Source organism: Teleopsis dalmanni, chromosome 2 (genome assembly GCF_002237135.1).
Source record: "Teleopsis dalmanni isolate 2A chromosome 2, ASM223713v2, whole genome shotgun sequence".
NCBI lineage: Eukaryota > Metazoa > Arthropoda > Insecta > Diptera > Diopsidae > Teleopsis > Teleopsis dalmanni.
In genome coordinates this window covers 158,110,066-158,130,331 of record NC_051847.1, presented here as the reverse complement: position 1 = coordinate 158,130,331, position 20,266 = coordinate 158,110,066, and the positions used below count along the sequence as shown (strand labels likewise).

Here is a 20,266-nt window from a genome sequence, read left to right as displayed (position 1 = left end):
GAAATTGTATCTCATGTGGTGAAGAAGGTATGAAAACCAATATGTTGTACGGTTGAACCAACTTGATGCGTACAGCAGGAATATTTTGACTTGAGATGTAGTTTTAATTTGGTTAAATTAACCAAATTATTTTTCTGAGTGTGGGGTTCCATATTCTTTTAAATTGTATAACAGAATCTTTAATCTTATTATTTTTGGTTAATAAGATTTTTTCTCTAATTACTTATATTGCTTCAAAGATATATTTTAGATTGTATACATTGTATTACAGTTTCTTGGTTTCTAAATGAATAAAAGGAGAAAATAGAACCCAATATCCGCTCCTGATGGTTCAACTTTTTCATTTACTTACTTCTAAAGTCGTTTTAATTTAAATTGATGTAAAAAGTCAATATTATTTTATTGAACTGAATTAATCCTAACTATTTTTTGTTTCCAATAAAAAAAAGCATTTCTATCATTACTTTTTACCTTAGCTATACCTAAACAGTACAAATTGAAAACTGAACGCAATTTAATAATAATTACAACACAAAACCTAATGGAAATTGACAGATACTTGAAAAGCAATCAAATAACAAATTCCATTATAATCTGAATATCAGTAGTTCAGGAAAGTAAATACAATCGTCAGAAGGTAATTCACACCCATCATCGTCAGTTTAATTAAACTTGTAATTGTGGTGGAATACGGGTTAATTGCGTAATTCCAGCAGTTACTATGAGGTACTCCCAGAAAATTTGGAAAATAAATTAATGCATTCGGACGATAATGAAACCATAATGTACAAATGAAACCATAATGTAAACAAAAACAAATGAAAACATTAAAAAGCTTTCGGAAAGAGCTACAACAGATACTCACTCACTCAGATAATATTTTGTTTCGCAAAAGATTGAAAACTTTAATCTTGAGTGCAAACTCTTTTCGCTCGTGCATCTTTTTCTCAGAGACTCTGAGATAGATGGCCAGCCGGCCAAATACACTTCTAGTCGAAATTTTTGTTTTCAGTTTCAGTTGTTTGACGTCGTCGTTCTGAACAGTGGTGTGGTTCTTGCATTTAAGAAGTAGTTAAAGTATCTTATATTTTCGTATTTTTGAGTAGAAGTAAACAACTTCTTATAAATCCGGTTCATAAGTCTTAAAACTGTAATTAATTACTAGTTATATTACAAAAAATAAATAATAAAAAGATAAATGCAAGAAGTTGTTAAGATTTGCTTTTGCTACCGGCAACTACGCAAAATACTTAATTAAAATAAGAAAAAATCAAAAGAAACATAAATAAAAAGAATTGCGAAAATATCTCAGATAAATAAATAAATAAATAAATAATATTTTTGCTTATGTAGGCGCATTTGATGTATTTGAATTTATAAAATAATACTTATAAATTTTATTCTTTCCGACTGGCAGTGTCTTAATTGAAAGCAATTGCAGTACACAAATCGAATTTCAACGAAATATTGAAAAGAACTAGAAATATTTTCAAACTATGAGGTAAGCAACCACACCGAATGTGCGTAGATACTTACAAATAAACATGTCTTACAAGTTTTGTAATGTTTTCACACATCTCACTACATACATCTACATTTTTATACACATTTATAATTTTTATATGAATTCTAGTTGCTCATCATTTTGAAATAAAAGACATTTTGTTTGCGTTTGGCTCAAGTTCAAGGTTTCTTGAGATACAATTTGTAAAGCACATTGTCATCAGCTGTGCCGACAGCCTTCATTGTAATTCCTGACATGTTTAAGTATTCAAAGGCTAACAATTTTGTTATTGTTTAGAATTAAAAATTTATAAAATTTACTAAGAAAAAATATATATAAAAATATAATTATAATTATTTTTATGATTCATAAGTAAGTTTTAAGCTCATGATAAACTGCGTTCAGCGTTGATTACTAATTTCAAAACTATTCGCTGTGTGCATAAATATTTCAGATACAATGAGCTATGTTTACATCCATCTGCTAACATTTTATAAACTCAATTTTGAGTGCTAAATATTTTTCTATAAAAATTACTCGATTTAACTGGCGGTTCTTACTCTTGCAGCACAAACAACAGGTGTTCACTTCTTGTAGATACTCTATTAAACTTTAATCTATGAGTACTTTTCAGTATATTATATATACTGAAATACAATATATAATATTAAAATAAAATATATTTTATACAAATAAGTATTCTTGAAATGCAGAAAATTTCTACTTCGTATTACAAATCAGGAACAAAGTTGAACCAAGTTTTAATTTATTATTATTAGGTCTATACAATATTAACAGTTGTATCGCAATTATTTTATTAATATATATTTTTTTTAAAAGACCTTTTAATACCTTTTGTTTCAATGTCTACTACTTAGAAGATACAATAACAAATATTATATTAAATCTCTACAATTACATTGAAATTTATAAAGCTTTGAGAAGATCGACTGCTCCAAATGCAGTATTTAGAAAAATACTGTATTTATACTTCTTTTTTAATCAGAAACAGATGATCTTAAGAATACAATGCAAACATTGAGAATTACTAATGTTAATTGTTAACGAAAAGCAACTATTTAAAAGGAGTCGAATAGCAAAGAAAGGACAAGAACAAAAACTTTAATTAATTTATTAAAATTTGGCTGACCATATAACGCTGTTTCGAGTATTGCCAAGTACTCATCATCAATGGTCTTAGGAAATATATGAATTTCTTTTTAATTACTTTATAGTCCATATATAATTTGTTTGGACTGCAAGTGTCCGGCTTAGAACTCGTGCCTGTCAAATTACAAGCGGTGACTAATCGTTTTTTTCTAAAAGTAGCCAAAGCTGCACAAACTTTCAATGCTCAAGTTCCAGGTTTTTTTTTTCAAAGTGTCACATATAAACTATAGCTTTATTTGAAAACACAAATTCAATAAATTGAAAGTAAATTTTTAAATTTTCCTTTTTTCATATCATACCATAAAACTTAATTATTTACTTAAATAATGATTACAACTAAACGTCGGTGTTGGACACGTATTACAATCTCATCCAGTCATCCAGTCATATTTAAAATACTGACGCCAACTAAACATATCAAGCTTTAACAGGTTACCCAGTGCTTAAACTTTTCATCGTATAGAAGTATTTTTCCTTCGAGATTTTTTTCTAATCATACAGTAACTGTAACTTAATATATCTAGTATTATTAGGTTACCCAGCGTTTGATTTGTCCATCTTTAAGCAGTTTTTCGACGACTTCGACGATTTTTCCGTATCATGCGAGTCAAACTTATCAATTGTAACAGAGGCTTTTTTCTTCAACGACTTTCTTCTTATCATATTGTTTTATACGTTTTTTTGGGAACCACTGATATAGACTGATGAAAGATGAAAATTTTCTTCTGAAAGACTCTTGTGAAACACTTAACATTGTTCTTCATCATCCACGTTTTTCATTCATCACATAATAGGACGAGTAAAATAAACGATTAAAGAGTAATTTTTAGCCGATTTCTACTTCTCAACTGCCTAGTAGATCCTCTGATCACTCTTGGCAACGAGTAGTACTATGGGCTTACTAGGCAGTTGAGAAGTCGAAATCGGCTAAAAATTATTCTTTAATCGTTTATGTAGTTAAAAAACTAATAACATGTATAAAATCTGAGTTTGCCAATCATTATATCCCTGGCGGCATAAATATATAGATACATATACAGATGAACAATCTTGAAAATAGGTAGAAATCGTTGTCAGATAGATTTGCCTAGTTAGGGCAATAATGTATATATTATATGTTCCTTATAGTGTCCTTAAAATCACCTTAAAATCGATAACAAAATGTTGTCCCAAGTGTATATTATGATATTAAAGTCCTTTATCAATTAATATATATACTGAGATTTTAAAATTGTGGGACTATAATCATAGAAGCAATTAACCCGTGGTTAGGGTTAATAGATCCTTTTATATATATACTATAAAAGTAATAATATATATTAAAATGGACCATTATATATTCAGTAGACTTATAAACATTCTAGTTCACTACAATTATTAAGAAATTTTTTTAAAGCGGTTTTAAAAAGATTTTATATAAAACAACTTGTTTTCCTTGACTTAGCTCTGATTTACCTCTACATTAAATCAGAGAGCTATATTACAGTACATACATATACATATGTATATATATATATGCTTATATATTGATATAATAAATTTAATAAAATTTAATGTATTTATTAATTTTCATGTACTTTATTTTATAATGACAGCAATATTTACTTCTTTGTCTTAGATAGAAGTTAGTGAGGGTTATACTTCGGGGGAAATATATTTTACTACTCATTACTTTTTCATTATATTTTTGATTTAAGATAATCTATTATTCATATCAATTTAAACTTAAGAATTAATTTAATTATTAATTTAAACAACATTTACAATTTTAAAATACAAGACACGATATTCAATAGCTGCCTTTCAATCATCCGATATAAGTTAATAAAAAATCATATATAAAATAAAATATAAAATTAAAGGTGTCGGTAACGAAATGAAAATGTATATAGGTACATATTACTATATATATAATACATATATTAAAATTTTACTATTTGTTATCATAACTGCATCAAATAATGAAAATCTTAAGCAATAATTTTATGAAGTCAATGATTTTATTTTTTCTAAAAATTCTGTTAATTAAATTAAATTATTGTAACGCCTTAGTTTATTTACCAATAAATAAAATTTTTCAATATTTGATATAAAATAACGAAGATGACATCATGCAAATGTTTCATCTTTTTAGCACATTTCTTCCTTTTCTTCTCTCGGCTAAGCATTACATTTTCACATTTATCTCTTATCGTGTTCTAAATAAAAATTATTATGAAATGTATCTGGAAAGCATCAGTTTATTATTCAAGAGTTTCAGCAAAAGATTTTGCAAAACAAGTAAAGAAAATTAAGCAAATTAAACCAAAGAAGAATAAACATCAAAATTTGCAAAAAACATTTTAAAAATTATTTATATTTTCGATTGTTTTAATTTTTTTAAAAAATGGTAATATATTAGTGTGCTCAAGCACTAATACAATAATAATAATAATTAAAATAAAAAAAATAAAAATTTATTTAATATCTATTAACTAATTTGTTAATAATTTATTTTTTTCTATTCTTAGTTTAGAAGAAAATCCAGATCTTACCGGTGAGGTTGAGCTTGAGCCTGAGCCGAGTATTTTAGTGACACCACTTGCACCTTATATAACTCCTCCACCACCTCCTATTAAGGAAGAGAGTGATGAAAATATGGCTGCTGCTAGCAAAGAATTAGCCACCAATTCAGATGTAAAGGATAAGCCTGCGACTACATCGGAAGATGGTATCTTTTCCATTATGTATACCATATGCAAGAAAGTCGCTATAGTGGGTTCAATATATCTGGTTGGACGTATGGGTTGGTCTGTGGCATGGCTGATTGCACCAGTAATATTTTCAGTAGCACGCGATCAGTTCCGAAAAACTACCGAACATAAACGCAATATTGCCAAGGCTTCAGCCTTAGCTAATGAAAAAGATGTAATTTTGGCACGTATTGATGAGCTCCCCGCATGGGTAAGTAAAAAGTATAGTATAAATTTAGTATCATATTTATATATATGTTATTGTTTTTATTAATACCTTCTTGGTCGTCTTGATCACCAAATCGATTATGTTTTGTTTTCGATCTATTTAATCCCATTATAATTTACACTGAGCGAAGGAAAAAGGTTTTTTAGTTTCAATGGTTATAATTGCATCTCAATATTGTAGATCAAATACCTAATTCTCTACATATTACATCTATTGATATCTCACTTTAAATGAACTGTCTTTAAGTTTAATGATATTTAATTTAGTCTTCGAAGGTTATTAACTGTTTTTATATTTAACAGCAATTGAATTCAATAATGATGTAAATTTCATATAATATACATAGCATTTCTTTAGATGTTTTAATTTATTTAGATTATAAGAAATTTATACTGTTTTTTTTTGTTTTTGTATTTTTATAGATCTGAACTACCTATTTAAAACCATCAACGTTTCCACTTTTATACAACCTTTATACAATATTTTATACTTTTATACAATATTAGTAAAATGTTTCCTTTGTCGTTCAAAGGCTTTTGTGAGCATTTAAATAAGAAATGGGTTTTGTGATTCTTTTTTTGCAATATATTTTATATAATCAATTGATTTTACAAGCATAGACCTAGTTCAATTAAATGGTAATTGAACAATCGACGAATAATTGAATATTAGAAATATTTCCAAAAAGACCAGAAATGATGGGTATTTGGCATTATTGGAAACATATAAAGTCATTCAATGATATGGTCAATAACATATATAGTCAATATATAGTCAGTCAAAAATTAAATTGATTAAAAACATAATTTGTGTATTTATTTCGCTAGAAAATATCACTATTTCAATTAGATTCAATATCACTAAGTACTAGAAACTAGTTTCGAGTTAAAAAAGGTTCCTTCATCATAATTGACTTTATAATTCAACTTTAACATACTATCTCGCACATTTTTTACCTTCCTCTTTTTCTTCTTAAAAGCTCTTTTACCATTTTCAATCCATTGCTGTTTGGTTCCCGATCGTAATTATGTGACGATGGATCTAAGTTTTAACGCCTCTTATGTATCAACCTGTTAAAGACTTTACCTTGTTTTACCTAAACTATTTCAATAAAGAACGTTAAGACAGTTGCTTTTCTTATTCAAGTTCAACAAACATAGCAACCAAAGCATAAAAAGTTTTCTTATACATAAATAAATATTCCTGCATGTTTTTTCAAAGACGGTTGGAGGAAACATCCACAGCCTCAACAAGCTCTCTAATATATATTTAATAATCATCCAATACCATTTTATGAATATTTTCAATGTTTTTCGTAGTGACGGTAGATTTTGAGTTTACAGAATGATTTGCATCACCTTAACTTGTGCTTCGTTTAAAGTAAGTCACCGATACTTTTACTATTGCATACGAGGTTGCAGAGACCGCAAATATAATCTAGATCTAGTTTGCATTTTCGTTTAATATTTTAAAAAGTCTTACAAAAGTTCACTTAAGGCGATACTTCTGTATCTGCATTTTTATGAGTACTTGAAGTTGACAAATATAAATATTAGCAACATACATAGTTTCCACTACAAACTGGTTTATCTCAGTTATGTGGGAGTTAAGTTTTGATTTTTAGAGTAAAAATTTAAAAAATTTTTTTAATATCTTATAAATTGCCCCCAGGTATTTAAAGTATGTTCGTATGTCTACATGCTTTTATTTCCTGGAGTAAAGCTTGATGTGTATATATCAAACCACAAATGAAAGGAAAGGAATCGTTGTTTTAATAAATTTGCTGAAAATTGTAGGACATCTTAAATATATATAAAATATATAAAAATTATTCTTCTTATTTGACACTACATTCCAGTATGAACCTTGACCTGCTTAACATTACAAGGTTGCGTAACGGGTGTTTTTTTCGATGCGAGGCTGCTGACCTTGCGTTTAATCCCCAACCTGGAGAACCAAATCCCCTCATTTGCAAATCTGGGGATAAAATTAGTGTTTTGTAGCTAGATAGTTTCCACTCTGTTAGGTGTTTTTAGGTTATACCGCTTGTGCTCAGTCGCCAGAGTCTCGTATGCGAGAACGGAATGGACCACGTGTAGGTGAGATTGGCTGCTGAAGCGGCTAGGCTGTGTATTTGCATCACTCTCTTATTGAGAGATACACTTCTGCTCCTTGCTATACCTAATATTTCTAATATATCTAATAGGTCTACTAAAAATATTTTAGGAATAATTTATGCTAGCAATAACCTTGTTAGCTAGTATAGTTGGCCATAGTTTGTTTTTCAAAGGAATGCTTACAAAAAAAATCCGAAAAGTATCTAACATCTACTTCATATATATTAGCTTAGGTTATACCGACGATCACAGGGGGATCCACTTAGGCCTATAGGCCCATTGTAATACCGTATTATTGAGAACACATGGACTCAAACCATCTAGAACCTTTAATAAAGCTTATGATGCTATATAGATGGAGGTCTCGAAGTTCGTCAAGATCCTCAAAAAAGAAAGCCCCCAAAAATTTAAGGCGACGCCGCGCATTTGCTGGACAGAAATAAAGTAGGTGGGAGGCACTTTCGTCATCTTCACCACGACTGCGGCAAAAATGGTTGAACGGTAGATTCAGTCTCCTAGCATAACCTATTAGTAAACCTACTACAAGACTGATATATCTACGGGACATCTCTAAGAGAGATTTCGATTTTCGATTACTTCATATAAGAACTAGGAACTTTTCGTACACCCTACGTAATTAGTTTGAATTTTGTTTTTGTATGTACTTTTGTTTTCTTTTTTTTGTTGGAATAATATAGATTAGTATTTATTTTAATTTTTTTTTTTTTTTATTTGCTTTTTATTTGCTTTAATAGACATAATTAAAAATTTTGTCGTTGTCTCAGAAAAAAAATTCTCTTTATGATTGCTAAGCATTTCTATTTACATTAAGACTGAAAAGTTTTCGGAAATTCTCATTTAAAATTCGCGCGCTGTATATTTTTCGATATTTTAAGTTTATGTAGTTTGGCAGCACTGTCATTAATTACTATGCCAAAAATGAGCGCGATCTGTCAGACAGTTCGTTTACGGCAGCTGTTGAAACCAGTTCACCTCAGTAGTGCGTTGCGAAATGTCTTCGACGGTCGTACGCCCGTCCTGAAAGGCTTTGTACCACTCATAAACTTGAGTTTTCGATAAAACTGATTTCCCATAAGCCTTTTGTAGCATTCGCAACGATTCTGCACACGAAATTTCGTTCGAAACACAAAATTTGATGCAAACTCTTTGTTCAATATTTTTTTCCATTGTTTTTTCCGCAACGCACTACTGAGGTGAACTGGTTTCAACAGCTGCCGTAAACGAACTGTCTGACAGATCGCGCTCATTTTTGGCATAGTAATTGTCCTTAATTGCTGCAAAACTACATAAACTTAAAATATCGAAAAATATACAGCGCGCGAATTTTAAATGAGAATTTCCGAAAACTTTTCGGTCTTAATGTATGTTCTCGTATTCATATTTACAATAGAACGATGATTACTCACTTCAATATCACATGTACTGTGAACATGACTTATTGCAAACAAATAAGTTATATATTTTTACAACATTATTTATTCGAGATTTATTACATTATAAAACATATATATTCTTTGTGTATTTTACGCAGCAAGAATTACCATATACCTTATAAATATCAATTATTTTAGAATTCGTATTTGATTCCTTTAGTTATCTAAGTTTTATCTTTTATTCAGCTAACACCATTATTTTTATAAATAATTTTGATTCTATTTTAAAACCATATCTGATTTTGATATAATTATGGCTTAACATTTGATTTCATATACTATATTGAAACTATTCTACAATTACGGATACGTACTATACTATTGTCAGTCATCAAAACTATCACAATTTCCTAAATTATAAAAAAATTAAAGATTCTATTCACTTTGTATATATTTCTAATATATTTTACTAGTTCATTATAATTAATGTTTACATTCTTCATAGCTACTTTAAAGAACAATGAAAGAATGTTTGTTAAGACGTTCAATATTGCTAAATATAATGTTTTGCATTCAAATGCTACTGTCATCGCGCATAGTGAAGTATATAAAAGAATATGATGAGAATAAATCCTGCTTAAAGGTTAAAAATCTTCTTTTTCTTATAAATTGAGTTTATATCTCCATGTCAGTGGTTCTCAATTAGTCCGTCGACCATAGGTGGTCTGCGAGATAGTTAAAAATGGAACATAAATCAAATTTAATCACTGTTCACTGATACCTCACTTATTAGAAAATAAGCACAAAAAAGAAAAGAAACTATCTGAAAGTTAAAAGACAACCAAAAAAATTTAACTAATTTATTGAAATATGGCAGACCATTTATTTTTATCTTTATTATAGGTTTACTTCCCCGATGTTGAACGTTGTGAATGGGTAAATAAAGTAAGTAATACTTAACATTTTTGTCATTATTATTATACCTTCATAGCATAAATCTTCTACTGTAATTAGATTCTGAAGCAAGTATGGCCAAATGCCAACCATTATGCCCGAACCTTAGTCAAGGAGACAATTGAACCCAATGTAGCCGCCGCCTTGGCGTACAGAAAAATAAATGGTTTCCGGTTCGATCGCATAATTTTGGGAACAATCCCACCTCGCATTGGCGGTGTCAAGGTTTATGATAAGAACGTCGATCGCAATGAAATAATTATGGATTTAGACTTGTTTTATGCCAGTGATTGCGATATTAACTTCTATATTAGCGGCGTAAAAGGAGGAATAAAAGATTTCCAAATTCATGGCTGGGTACGTGTGGTAATGAAACCACTAATTAGATCAATGCCATTGGTAGGAGGCCTACAAATATTTTTCCTTAATAATCCCAACATTGATTTCAATTTGGTTGGTGCACTTGATTTTATGGATATGCCAGGTCTAAGTGATCTGTTGAGACGCATAATAGTTGAGCAGATTGGTGCTGTTATGGTGCTGCCAAATAAATTGGCAATTGCGATGAGTGATGAGGTCCCAGCTACAACGCTTAAAATGCCACAACCTGAAGTAATTTTTTTTATTTTCAATTATATATTAATGCAGATATTTTATAATTAACCTGGTTTTGTGATTTCAAGGGTGTTTTACGTATACACGTAGTCGAAGCAAAGAATTTGATGAAAAAGGATATCGGTGTCTTAGGTAAAGGCAAATCTGATCCTTATGCGCTTATTAATGTTGGAGCACAAGAATTCAAGACACAGATAATTGAGAACAACGTCAATCCCAAATGGGACTATTGGTGTGAGGTAAGCTAACCGCTCCAATGAGCAGCAAGAGCTTGACATTTTTTTGCATTCATGATTAATTGGAATTTATTTTAAGACTTTATTTCATTTATAGTTTTATTAAATAATTAATATGCACTCCTTTTAGTCATTATCGAACAGTTTTTTCCAACTTCTTTTCTTAAAAGATAAGAACAGTCGCATGCTCAACTCTATAAAAAATTTTTATTTCCAGTTTTGTTTTTTAATGAATTTATTTAATTTGATTGAGTTCCGTTTACTTTATTTTATGTTTGAAACGAATTGTTTTCTCACTAAAACTCTGTGAAACACTTTAAATACCTATCAACTCAAAAGGCTAGAATATTTGTCGAACTGGGTCAAAATATAGAGATTTTTATATACGATAAAGATGAGACCAGTGATGATGAAATTTTGGGCAGGTAAGTGTCAATTAATTTCTTACTAAATATTATTAAATAAAGAGTAGTGGTTTCAAAATTGGTAAAAAAAACAATGTAAAATGTCTCCCAGCTATAATGTATGAGATCGATGTTCGTAGATTTATAATAGCTAACGTGAGTAGATCGTCTTTTTAAAAATTTGAATGGAACTAGTATTTTTCCTGTAATAATTGTACTCTCGCATGACGCCTTTGTTTTCCTGTTGTTTATTTTCTACTAAAACTATATATTTAATCTACAATTTACATATGTTATTCACTCAATGTATCCTTTCAACACATAATTTTAGACTGCGGTACTTGTTAATGCCACCTTAAAGCAAGAAATCTGCTTTAGAATTTGGGACTCTGATCAAGGAAACGAAGATGACTTTTTGGGCAGGTTGTAACCCGTTTGTATTAAAGTGTTACATTAGTTTCTTTAATTTTCAATGAAGATCTTATTATTATGTTATTGTTAAATGCATTTAATAAAAGCATTTGTTCTGAAAATAATTTCTGCAAATCTAACCGATATTGTCTAATGCCTGCTTTGTTCTATGTTCAAGCTCAATTAATTGCCGTGACTATCTTTCAAGTTCGATATGTCTAAAATTTATGAGATAAAAGCTATAATAAATTAAAAGTGACCTTAAATAAACAAATGCCCTAATATCATATCAATAAAATTTCTCTAATTTCAATTTATACCAAATCCTTGATTTTTGAAATAGCTTCATCCCTTGAAGAGCTACCCAAATAAACTGAAGAAATAAATGTCTGTTAAATTAAATTAATTAATTAAGTTTACCAGTTTGTATGTAAATTGTATGTACGAATGTGAAACTACTTAAAAAAGCGCATATATGATCCTGCTCTTGATTTTTTGATATCGTTAATTTGTAAAACCTTTCGATTGAACATCGACTAGATATGATTGCAGAAATTCGATTAAATGTTAAAAGACGGTCGCAGAAGTTATCTTGAAATCGCTAAGGAACTAAACTTAAATAAAATGGCAAACATAAAGCCTAGTAAGCAACTAATATTTAAAAAAAAGTACTACTAAATTTTCTCCAAAATAAACGGTCAAAAATTTCAATAAAGTAATCTTATGTTCTCAAGTCGAAGCAGTATAAAAATTTAGACATTATTCACATTCGATTCCTTGATGTAAAAGAAAAAGTATCGCTTTTTTCTAACGTCATTGTTTTGTAATTTTCTTCTAGAGATTTATATATAATATATTTCAATAATGCTCTTAAGCGATGTAAACAAAGGATTAAGGGAATTACTTCCTCAAATTATTAGTTATTTTTTAATAATTTTTTCTTTGTTTTTATAAACTTTATCTCATATTCCGAAATTTATCCAATAGAATCTATATATTGTAATATGCGCTAATAATATATAAAATATTAAAAATATCATTTTTTCCATCTTTAATTAAAGTTCAACTTTTGGATAAATCATTTTTGAGTTAAGTGCGGTTTTCATAAAAAGTAGATTCTTAATAATTCCTAATAATTTTTTGTTTTATTTTTTACCTACCATAAAAACCATACAACCCTATGATGAAACTCGCTGATCCATTTACTTAAGTAAACTCTACTTTTGTAATGTTGTCATTGTTTTTATAACTTCAATAATAAATTTTAATTATAATAATTATTTCAATAACTAATATATATATTAAAATATTATAATTATAAGCTGGCATAAAAAGCAGTATAGCTTCAATAAAGTTTATCTTGCGAATTGCCCATAGCATTACTAATAATATAACATAAAGTAACTTCATATACGATTATCATTTTTAAAGTACATAATTGTAATATTCAAAACTATCACAATAGCATATAAGCATATAAATAATGTTGACTGAGTGGTGTAGACAGGATTTCTCAAAAGGGATGGGCGTTCACAGGTAGGCACTGGCACACCGCACTCACCCCCTTTATCTTAATAGTTTGCACCTTAGCAAAAAAATTAAATTTTTTTTTTTTTTTTTTTTTTTTTTGTTTAAACTTCATTTTATTAAATACAATCTATTCTATTCATGAATAATAAGTACTACTTATGGCAATAACAATATATGATTGGCATGTACGGGACTACCCAGTGGTAATCACCGCCTTATGAAGAATTACAATTTTTAGAATCTGCTCGGCAAATCCGAAGTTGCATAGCGTATTAATCTACGAATGTTAAAAGCATCCCTCGTTAGGCCTGCGGCAAGGGGGTTAGGATGAACTACCAGTCGTGAGTGATAGTTGCTGCTTATCTGCTGTATTGACTCGTACACAGTAGGGATGCCAAGATCATGATGTAGGACGTTATTCGGGATAAACCATGGGGCGTTGGCGCAGATACGTAGTATTTTTGATTGAAACCTCTGAATCATATCTAGGTTTGACTTCGCTGCTATACCCCAGATGGGTATACCGTACGTCCAGATTGGCTTTAAGACGACCTTGTATAAAAGTATTTTATTTTGTAGCGATTATTTGGATTTGGGATTAAGTAGCCAGTAAAGTGAGCGTAGCTTTAGTCCTAACTGCTTCCGTTTTGTAAAGATGTGGTGACGCCAATTTAGACGGCGATCAAAATGTACACCTAGATATTTGGCGTTTTCAGCTTGCGGCAATTCACGGCCATTCAGTCTAACGGAAGGGCAGGTACCGTGGCGGAGTGTAAAAGTAGTTTGAACTGATTTGTTATCGTTAGCTTCAATGTGCCAAATGTCTAGCCATGCGTTGACATCGTACAGATTACTTTGCAAAAGTTGTGAAGCTACTACAGGATCTGCGTGTTTCGCCATCACTACAGTATCATCCGCAAATGTTGCAGTGTATGTTTTATCGCTGAGTGGGAGATCTGCTGTGAACAGAGTATATAGAGTAGGACCCAACACACTTCCTTGGGGAACTCCAGCCTCTATTTGAAAAAGTTCAGTGTGACAGCTATTCATTTTAACCATAAAGTGCCGATCTAGTATATATGATTTTAAGACGGAGAAGTAGCTATGCGGGAGTTGTAACTTTAATTTGTAGAGAAGTCCAGTGTGCCATACTTTATCGAATGCTTGTGTTATGTCGATAAAGGCTGCTGTGCAGTATTCTTTATTTTCCAATGCAAGTCTTGCAAAGTTGTATACTCTATTTACTTGTTCAATAGTAAAGTGATGTTCGCGAAACCCGAATTGGTGGTTGGGAATCAGACATCTATTTTCGATAACTGGCTTTAGACGTTTTAGGAATACTCTCTCAAATACTTTTGACAACACCGGAAGTAAGCTGATCGGTCTGTAAGATGTTGCAAGTTCGACGGGCTTACCGGGTTTTGGAATTAATATAATTTGAGCGACTTTCCATTGAGCTGGGTAGTGTTCACAGGTGCAAATTGCATTGAACAATTGGTTTATGAATTTAAAACCCACATCTGGTAGCTCATGTAGCACCTTTCCGGTTATCAGATCATATCCTGGAGCTTTTCTGGTTTTAATTTTGTTTTTTATGACCCACTTTAATTCACGAGTCAATGACCTAGGAATAGGAAAGTCTAATTGATGCGGTGTGTGAAGAAAAGCTTCAACTTCAGAGTCTTTCAGATTATTTTTTGAGCAGCGTGGCTGAAAGACTTTACCAAGATGCACTGCAAAAGTTTTCGCTTTATCAGCATCAGTTTTAGCCCATTGCCCATTACTCATCTTTATTGGTGGTATATGCGATGTTGGTGCATTAAGTATGCGTGTGGCTTTCCACAAGGAGTACTCAGTGGCCTCAGAGGGAGACAAGCTTGCTAAGTAAGTTGCAATGCTTGCATTTTTTCTTTTATTCATATTTTTATTAATTCATTACACATTTGTGATCGCACACAGGAAAATGAACTTTATCTGGTACATCAGTACATCAGTGCGTCTTCTCTCCTGTACTAATTTCGCTTTATATCTCATATAACTTATCTTTTTAGACCAACAAAGCACTGCACAAAATTAGGAGGAATAACAAGTCTGATTCAATATATTGATTTTGCCAAGATAACTGTATATTTTTCCCATTTATTGAAAATCGAGTCTATTTTGCAACTCACGTAAAGTATTACGACTCAAAAATAGAGGATATCTTCTTAACCGTATTAGTCCCTAGAGTTAATCTCATTTGTAAAGATGTGTTTTTTGGTTATTATACAAAGAAAACTTTGTAAGCTATAAATATATTCATTTAAATTCCGACTTTTTCAATGAATAATAATTGAAAAGAACAAAAATATCAGTCCTCTCTTCTGATGCCGTCTTCGCTTTGATAATTACGTCTAATTTCTTTTTCAAGATTTAATAGAGCGTATTTTCTCATTCCATATTAATTATATCATTTTATACTAAAATTCTTCCAATTACTTTCTTTTAAGGCAGATTTAATTATAAATAAAAATTTTAAAAAAATATTAATTAACGGATGCTTTATACCGAATTCCATACATAAATACATATTTTGAATACTTTTCTGTCTCCAGAAGAAATCTACTGATTCAATTTCCCCCAGCTATGGCTTTGCTTAAGATAGCACCTGCCTAATAAGATCATTTTTGCAATAAGTATACTTTATTTTGGTTTATGGATGGTTAAAAGGGACATCGCTGTTGGAAGATTCAAAAATTAAGTTGATGGAGTTTTCATAGTATTATTACGTTAAATTACTTTATTACTACTACATATACATACTATATTTAGAATAGACATACTACATTGAACATATTTTTAAGTCTACTTTTTAAATGTCTTTACATTATAATATTTGTGTTATATTTGTAGCTGGCTGCTTAATAAAAATATATACCTAAAAACTTTATACTAAAAGTATTCTTTTGTCATATATACTTTGCACTTTTATACTTTAAACCTAAAATATTATTTAAGGTTATCGAAAAATTATATTTATTAATGCACCTTAATGTTGTTCTTGTTGTCGTAGCCTGCAGGAATCTACTTATGTAGTCCCGTTTAGGTGTGGCCAACGGCACTTAATCGTCAAACTTGACGAGTAACTCTGGAACGTAGATCCGGCGGTTCTTGAAAAACACCTTAATCGTTCGTCCGTATTCTAAAACCAAATATAAATATACATAACTATAGATCTCTCACTTTATAATGCGTCTCAATTCTACTTATAAATATATAAAACTATAGGTGTCTTAAACTCACTTTCCAATTATTTAAAACTTTTTTAACTTTCGCTATCCCATATATGTTAACAACTTATCTTTAATTAATTTTGTGTACTTCACTTTGCATGTTTAAGAAACACAGCATGAACTTCTTACAATCCTTTAGTGTCTCAATGCATGTTAAGTAAAATTTAATTTATTTCAAATACACACATCCTGAATAATTCTAAAATATTATTTAGAGCTAATAAGGTATTTAAAAACCTATGTATATTTACATGCCTTTACGAAATTCTATACTAATTTGCCACTAACGATAACACCTCTCAACCTGTGAACAGGCGGTTGTGGAAGTTAAGCAACATATGATCTTAGTTCTTAGACTTTTTGACTGGGATCGCACCGGTGATGATGAATCACTTGGAAGGTTAGAAATTGTCAAAAATAATTAAAAATACAATAATAATTTCAATCTAGTCAAATATATAAAATAAAATATAAAATCTTTTACTTTAACTTATGCTTCTCAATAAAAACAAAATATTTTATAATTACTTCAATAAAAAAAACAATAAATGCATTTCGCTGTTGACTTAGATTTTGTGGGCACATAAATTACACACAAAACACTAATTAGTATTAATCTGCACTTTCTGCTATAAGCTTTTCAATTTATAAATACTTATCACATGTGAGTGCTGTGAGGTTTGAAGAATATCCAGTTTAATATATCTACGCTGCGTTCATACAGCTAAACCAGTGATGCGGTGACCGTATACACGCGTTGCTTGTTTGTTTTTGTAATGCTCTATGCTATAGAATTGAAGCTTCTATCTGAGAAAGCATAGATCTCTCTCATATGGTTTGGCGAGTCCACACAATCTGTCATGAACACTTACAAATCACGTGCATACTCTGAAATTCACATGGAAGGTCTATTGGCTTTTAGTTTAGTGCGCAAAATATTTTCCTCTTACAGGGTTCGTTCCCTCTCCTACAATCAATATGTACGCTTCTCCAACAGTATTATTTTACCATATTAAAAATCTTTTGAAAAAAGACAGTTGGGTGGACCTTTCTAAATACGGGTACTAAACCTTTGATATGTAACATATGCACTATTAATTAATTTTAATATACTAATTCTTTGATTTCTGAAAATTTACATCAACAGTTGTAAACACCTTCTTAAACTTAAAACTACTAAAGCCAAATTACACAGTTCTCTCGAACTAGGAGTTAAATTTCATTAAAAAATTTTGGATTAATAAATGTTTTAAATGTTTCATTTCAGTTAAACTAGAGTGGGAGCTTTGTGCAAAAAAGACACATAATTTGTTGTTTCTGTTGTTTCGTTAGATAAAGTGTAAAATATATTACTAATAATGTTCTTGAGGTAATATCTTTCTCAAGGACTCTTTTTGGAATTACCTATATCTGTTATATATCCATATATACAACACATACACAATATTGATCGTACCGTCATAGCAACTTTACTTCATTTTTATACTCATAACTCTTACCTGGAAATAGAAAAGACTTTCAAAATATTCAATTATCGACTACCTGGTTAATAAAGATGTGTAAAGCAATGCCTATATTTCAGGAAGATTTAAATTTTTAATTCACCTTGCCTGATTTCTAATACATTTAGAGTGCGTATAATAATTTGTATGTACATTTTTGAAAAATTTCGGTTTACATAAAGCAAAAACATATTGTCCACATATTCCTGCAAATTTACAATGGCTTTTGCAAACAAATTTACACGCATATATTATATATGTATATTGCTCTAGGAAATTCACATTTACGAAGAAAAATCATTGGAATTAATGCTTTGTTTCTAAGTAAAAGTAACGAGACATTTTATGCAAAAAATAAAAAAATTGGCTTTAAAAATTATTTACATACTTATATAGCCTTAAAAAGCCTAAAATCTAATCTGATTTTATTTATATTTTATTAATTATATAATTATATATTTTAGAGCTACCGTAGAAGTTGCGAATATCGTCAAGAGAGGTGTCCTTGATACAGTAAGTACTTACTTAAAACCTACCTAGGGTTTAGTAAAAACCTTTTTAAGTTTCATAAGGTTATATTTTCAGTTTTAGCTTATAAGTTATATATATAAAAACGCTATATTATAATATTTTATTATACTTATACACAATTTATTCCATTAGTGGCTCACATTGGAGGACGCTAAACACGGTTTACTACATATACGTGTGCAATGGTATTCATTAACTTCTGATCCAGCTGATTTGAAATTGGCTCTACAAGAAACTCAACTCTTACGTGTGACTTCAATGAGTACCGCACTGGTTACAGTCTTCATAGATTCGGCCAAAAATCTTAAGGCAAGTAGACCCCTTTTATGTGCAAAGTAATTGCAAGTATAATAAATTTATTTTAAAAATATATACATTCAATTATTCAATATTCTTAAGAAACATTTTCTATGAAATTGGTAAAAATTTAAGATATGATTAGTATATTAAAAAGTGTCAGATTTATTTTTCGTATTATCCAAAATATAGATTATCAAACAAAACTATGTCCAAAAGAAACCTTTAGGCATTTTGAGGAAACTTCATTCCAGTTATCAGGGGAGAGAAATGATAGTAGATGGACTTAATACCTAGTGAACTAGATTCATCTAAGCCAAAAAGCAAGGTCATCAGTTAAGGAGAAGGGGTGATAGGCATATAATATTTCTATATGTTAAAATTTAATCTAATGTTTAAAAAATTATAAAAAAGGTTTAAGTTCACCATTACTGTTCGAAACCTTCTATAAAAAAACTGTTTTAAATAATATAGATGAAGAACAGATTTTATGTAATTAAATAAATTTTAAAATTATTTTCACACTTTTTTGCAAAATTTTTATTGTTTAATATATTATTCAATAATAAAATTTTTGTAAAATTATTTGTCTTTAGTTTTCATATATCGACACCTTATTATTTTAGAAATACTTCTCGTCTGGTAATTTTGTGCTAATCACATACATATATTTTCTTTAAAATGGGACCCACAATGGAGATAGGCGTTTCTTTCTCTTTTTTTTTTTTTTGTTTTAATTTTTTGACTACAAATTACTTTTGATAAAGTTTTCCTTGACACCTAATACTCGTATTAAATATATGTGTTAAATATATGTATATCATTTAAAATAAAATCAGTATTTCATTAGCGATAAAAAATGTTCTGTTTTTCAATATAGCAAGCTCGTTCCAATTCACGACCTGATCCTTATCTTGTGTGCAGTGTTGGTAAACACAAAGAACAAACGGCTATGATTATGCGAGATGATTCACCAGTTTGGGAGCAAGGTTTTACTTTCCTAGTGGCAAATCCAGAAAATGATACATTGCAAATTAAGATTTTCGATCAAAAGACCGGTAGCGAAATCGGTCAATTTGCTTATATATTGGGTGCTTTGTTAACAAAGAAGAATATGGAAATAGAATCACAGCCATTCCAGTTACAAAAATCAGGCCCCGAATCTAAGATAATCATGTCACTTGCACTTAGAATTTTAAAATATGCTAACCCAGTTGAGGAAAATGATGTTAACGAAATCGGAATCGGAACCACACCACCTGCAGCTACACCTGCTGCAACCAATACAAATATTACACGTTCTAGTTCTGTAAAATCTACTACACCAGAAAGCATTTCAAACAAGGTAATTAATTCTATTATATATAT

General features: G+C 29.9%; 1 protein-coding gene across 4 annotated transcripts in view; it reads left to right on the top strand.

The window, feature by feature from the left end:
* LOC119678120 (extended synaptotagmin-2) overlaps nucleotides 1-20,266 on the top strand; it is a 38,999-nt gene that overhangs the window by 13,392 nt on the left and 5,341 nt on the right. Inside the window, exons 1-10 of one of the 4 annotated variants that reach the window (XM_038089787.1) lie at nucleotides 1,316-1,349; nucleotides 1,418-1,501; nucleotides 5,185-5,617; nucleotides 10,050-10,091; nucleotides 10,161-10,712; nucleotides 10,784-10,954; nucleotides 11,687-11,778; nucleotides 18,535-18,583; nucleotides 18,734-18,910; nucleotides 19,779-20,243. In XM_038089787.1, coding sequence (XP_037945715.1) covers nucleotides 1,497-1,501; nucleotides 5,185-5,617; nucleotides 10,050-10,091; nucleotides 10,161-10,712; nucleotides 10,784-10,954; nucleotides 11,687-11,778; nucleotides 18,535-18,583; nucleotides 18,734-18,910; nucleotides 19,779-20,243 — 1,986 coding nt within the window. In that variant the 5' untranslated portion in view covers nucleotides 1,316-1,349; nucleotides 1,418-1,496. The other 3 variants (XM_038089786.1, XM_038089788.1, XM_038089789.1) reach the window with 3 other exon arrangements.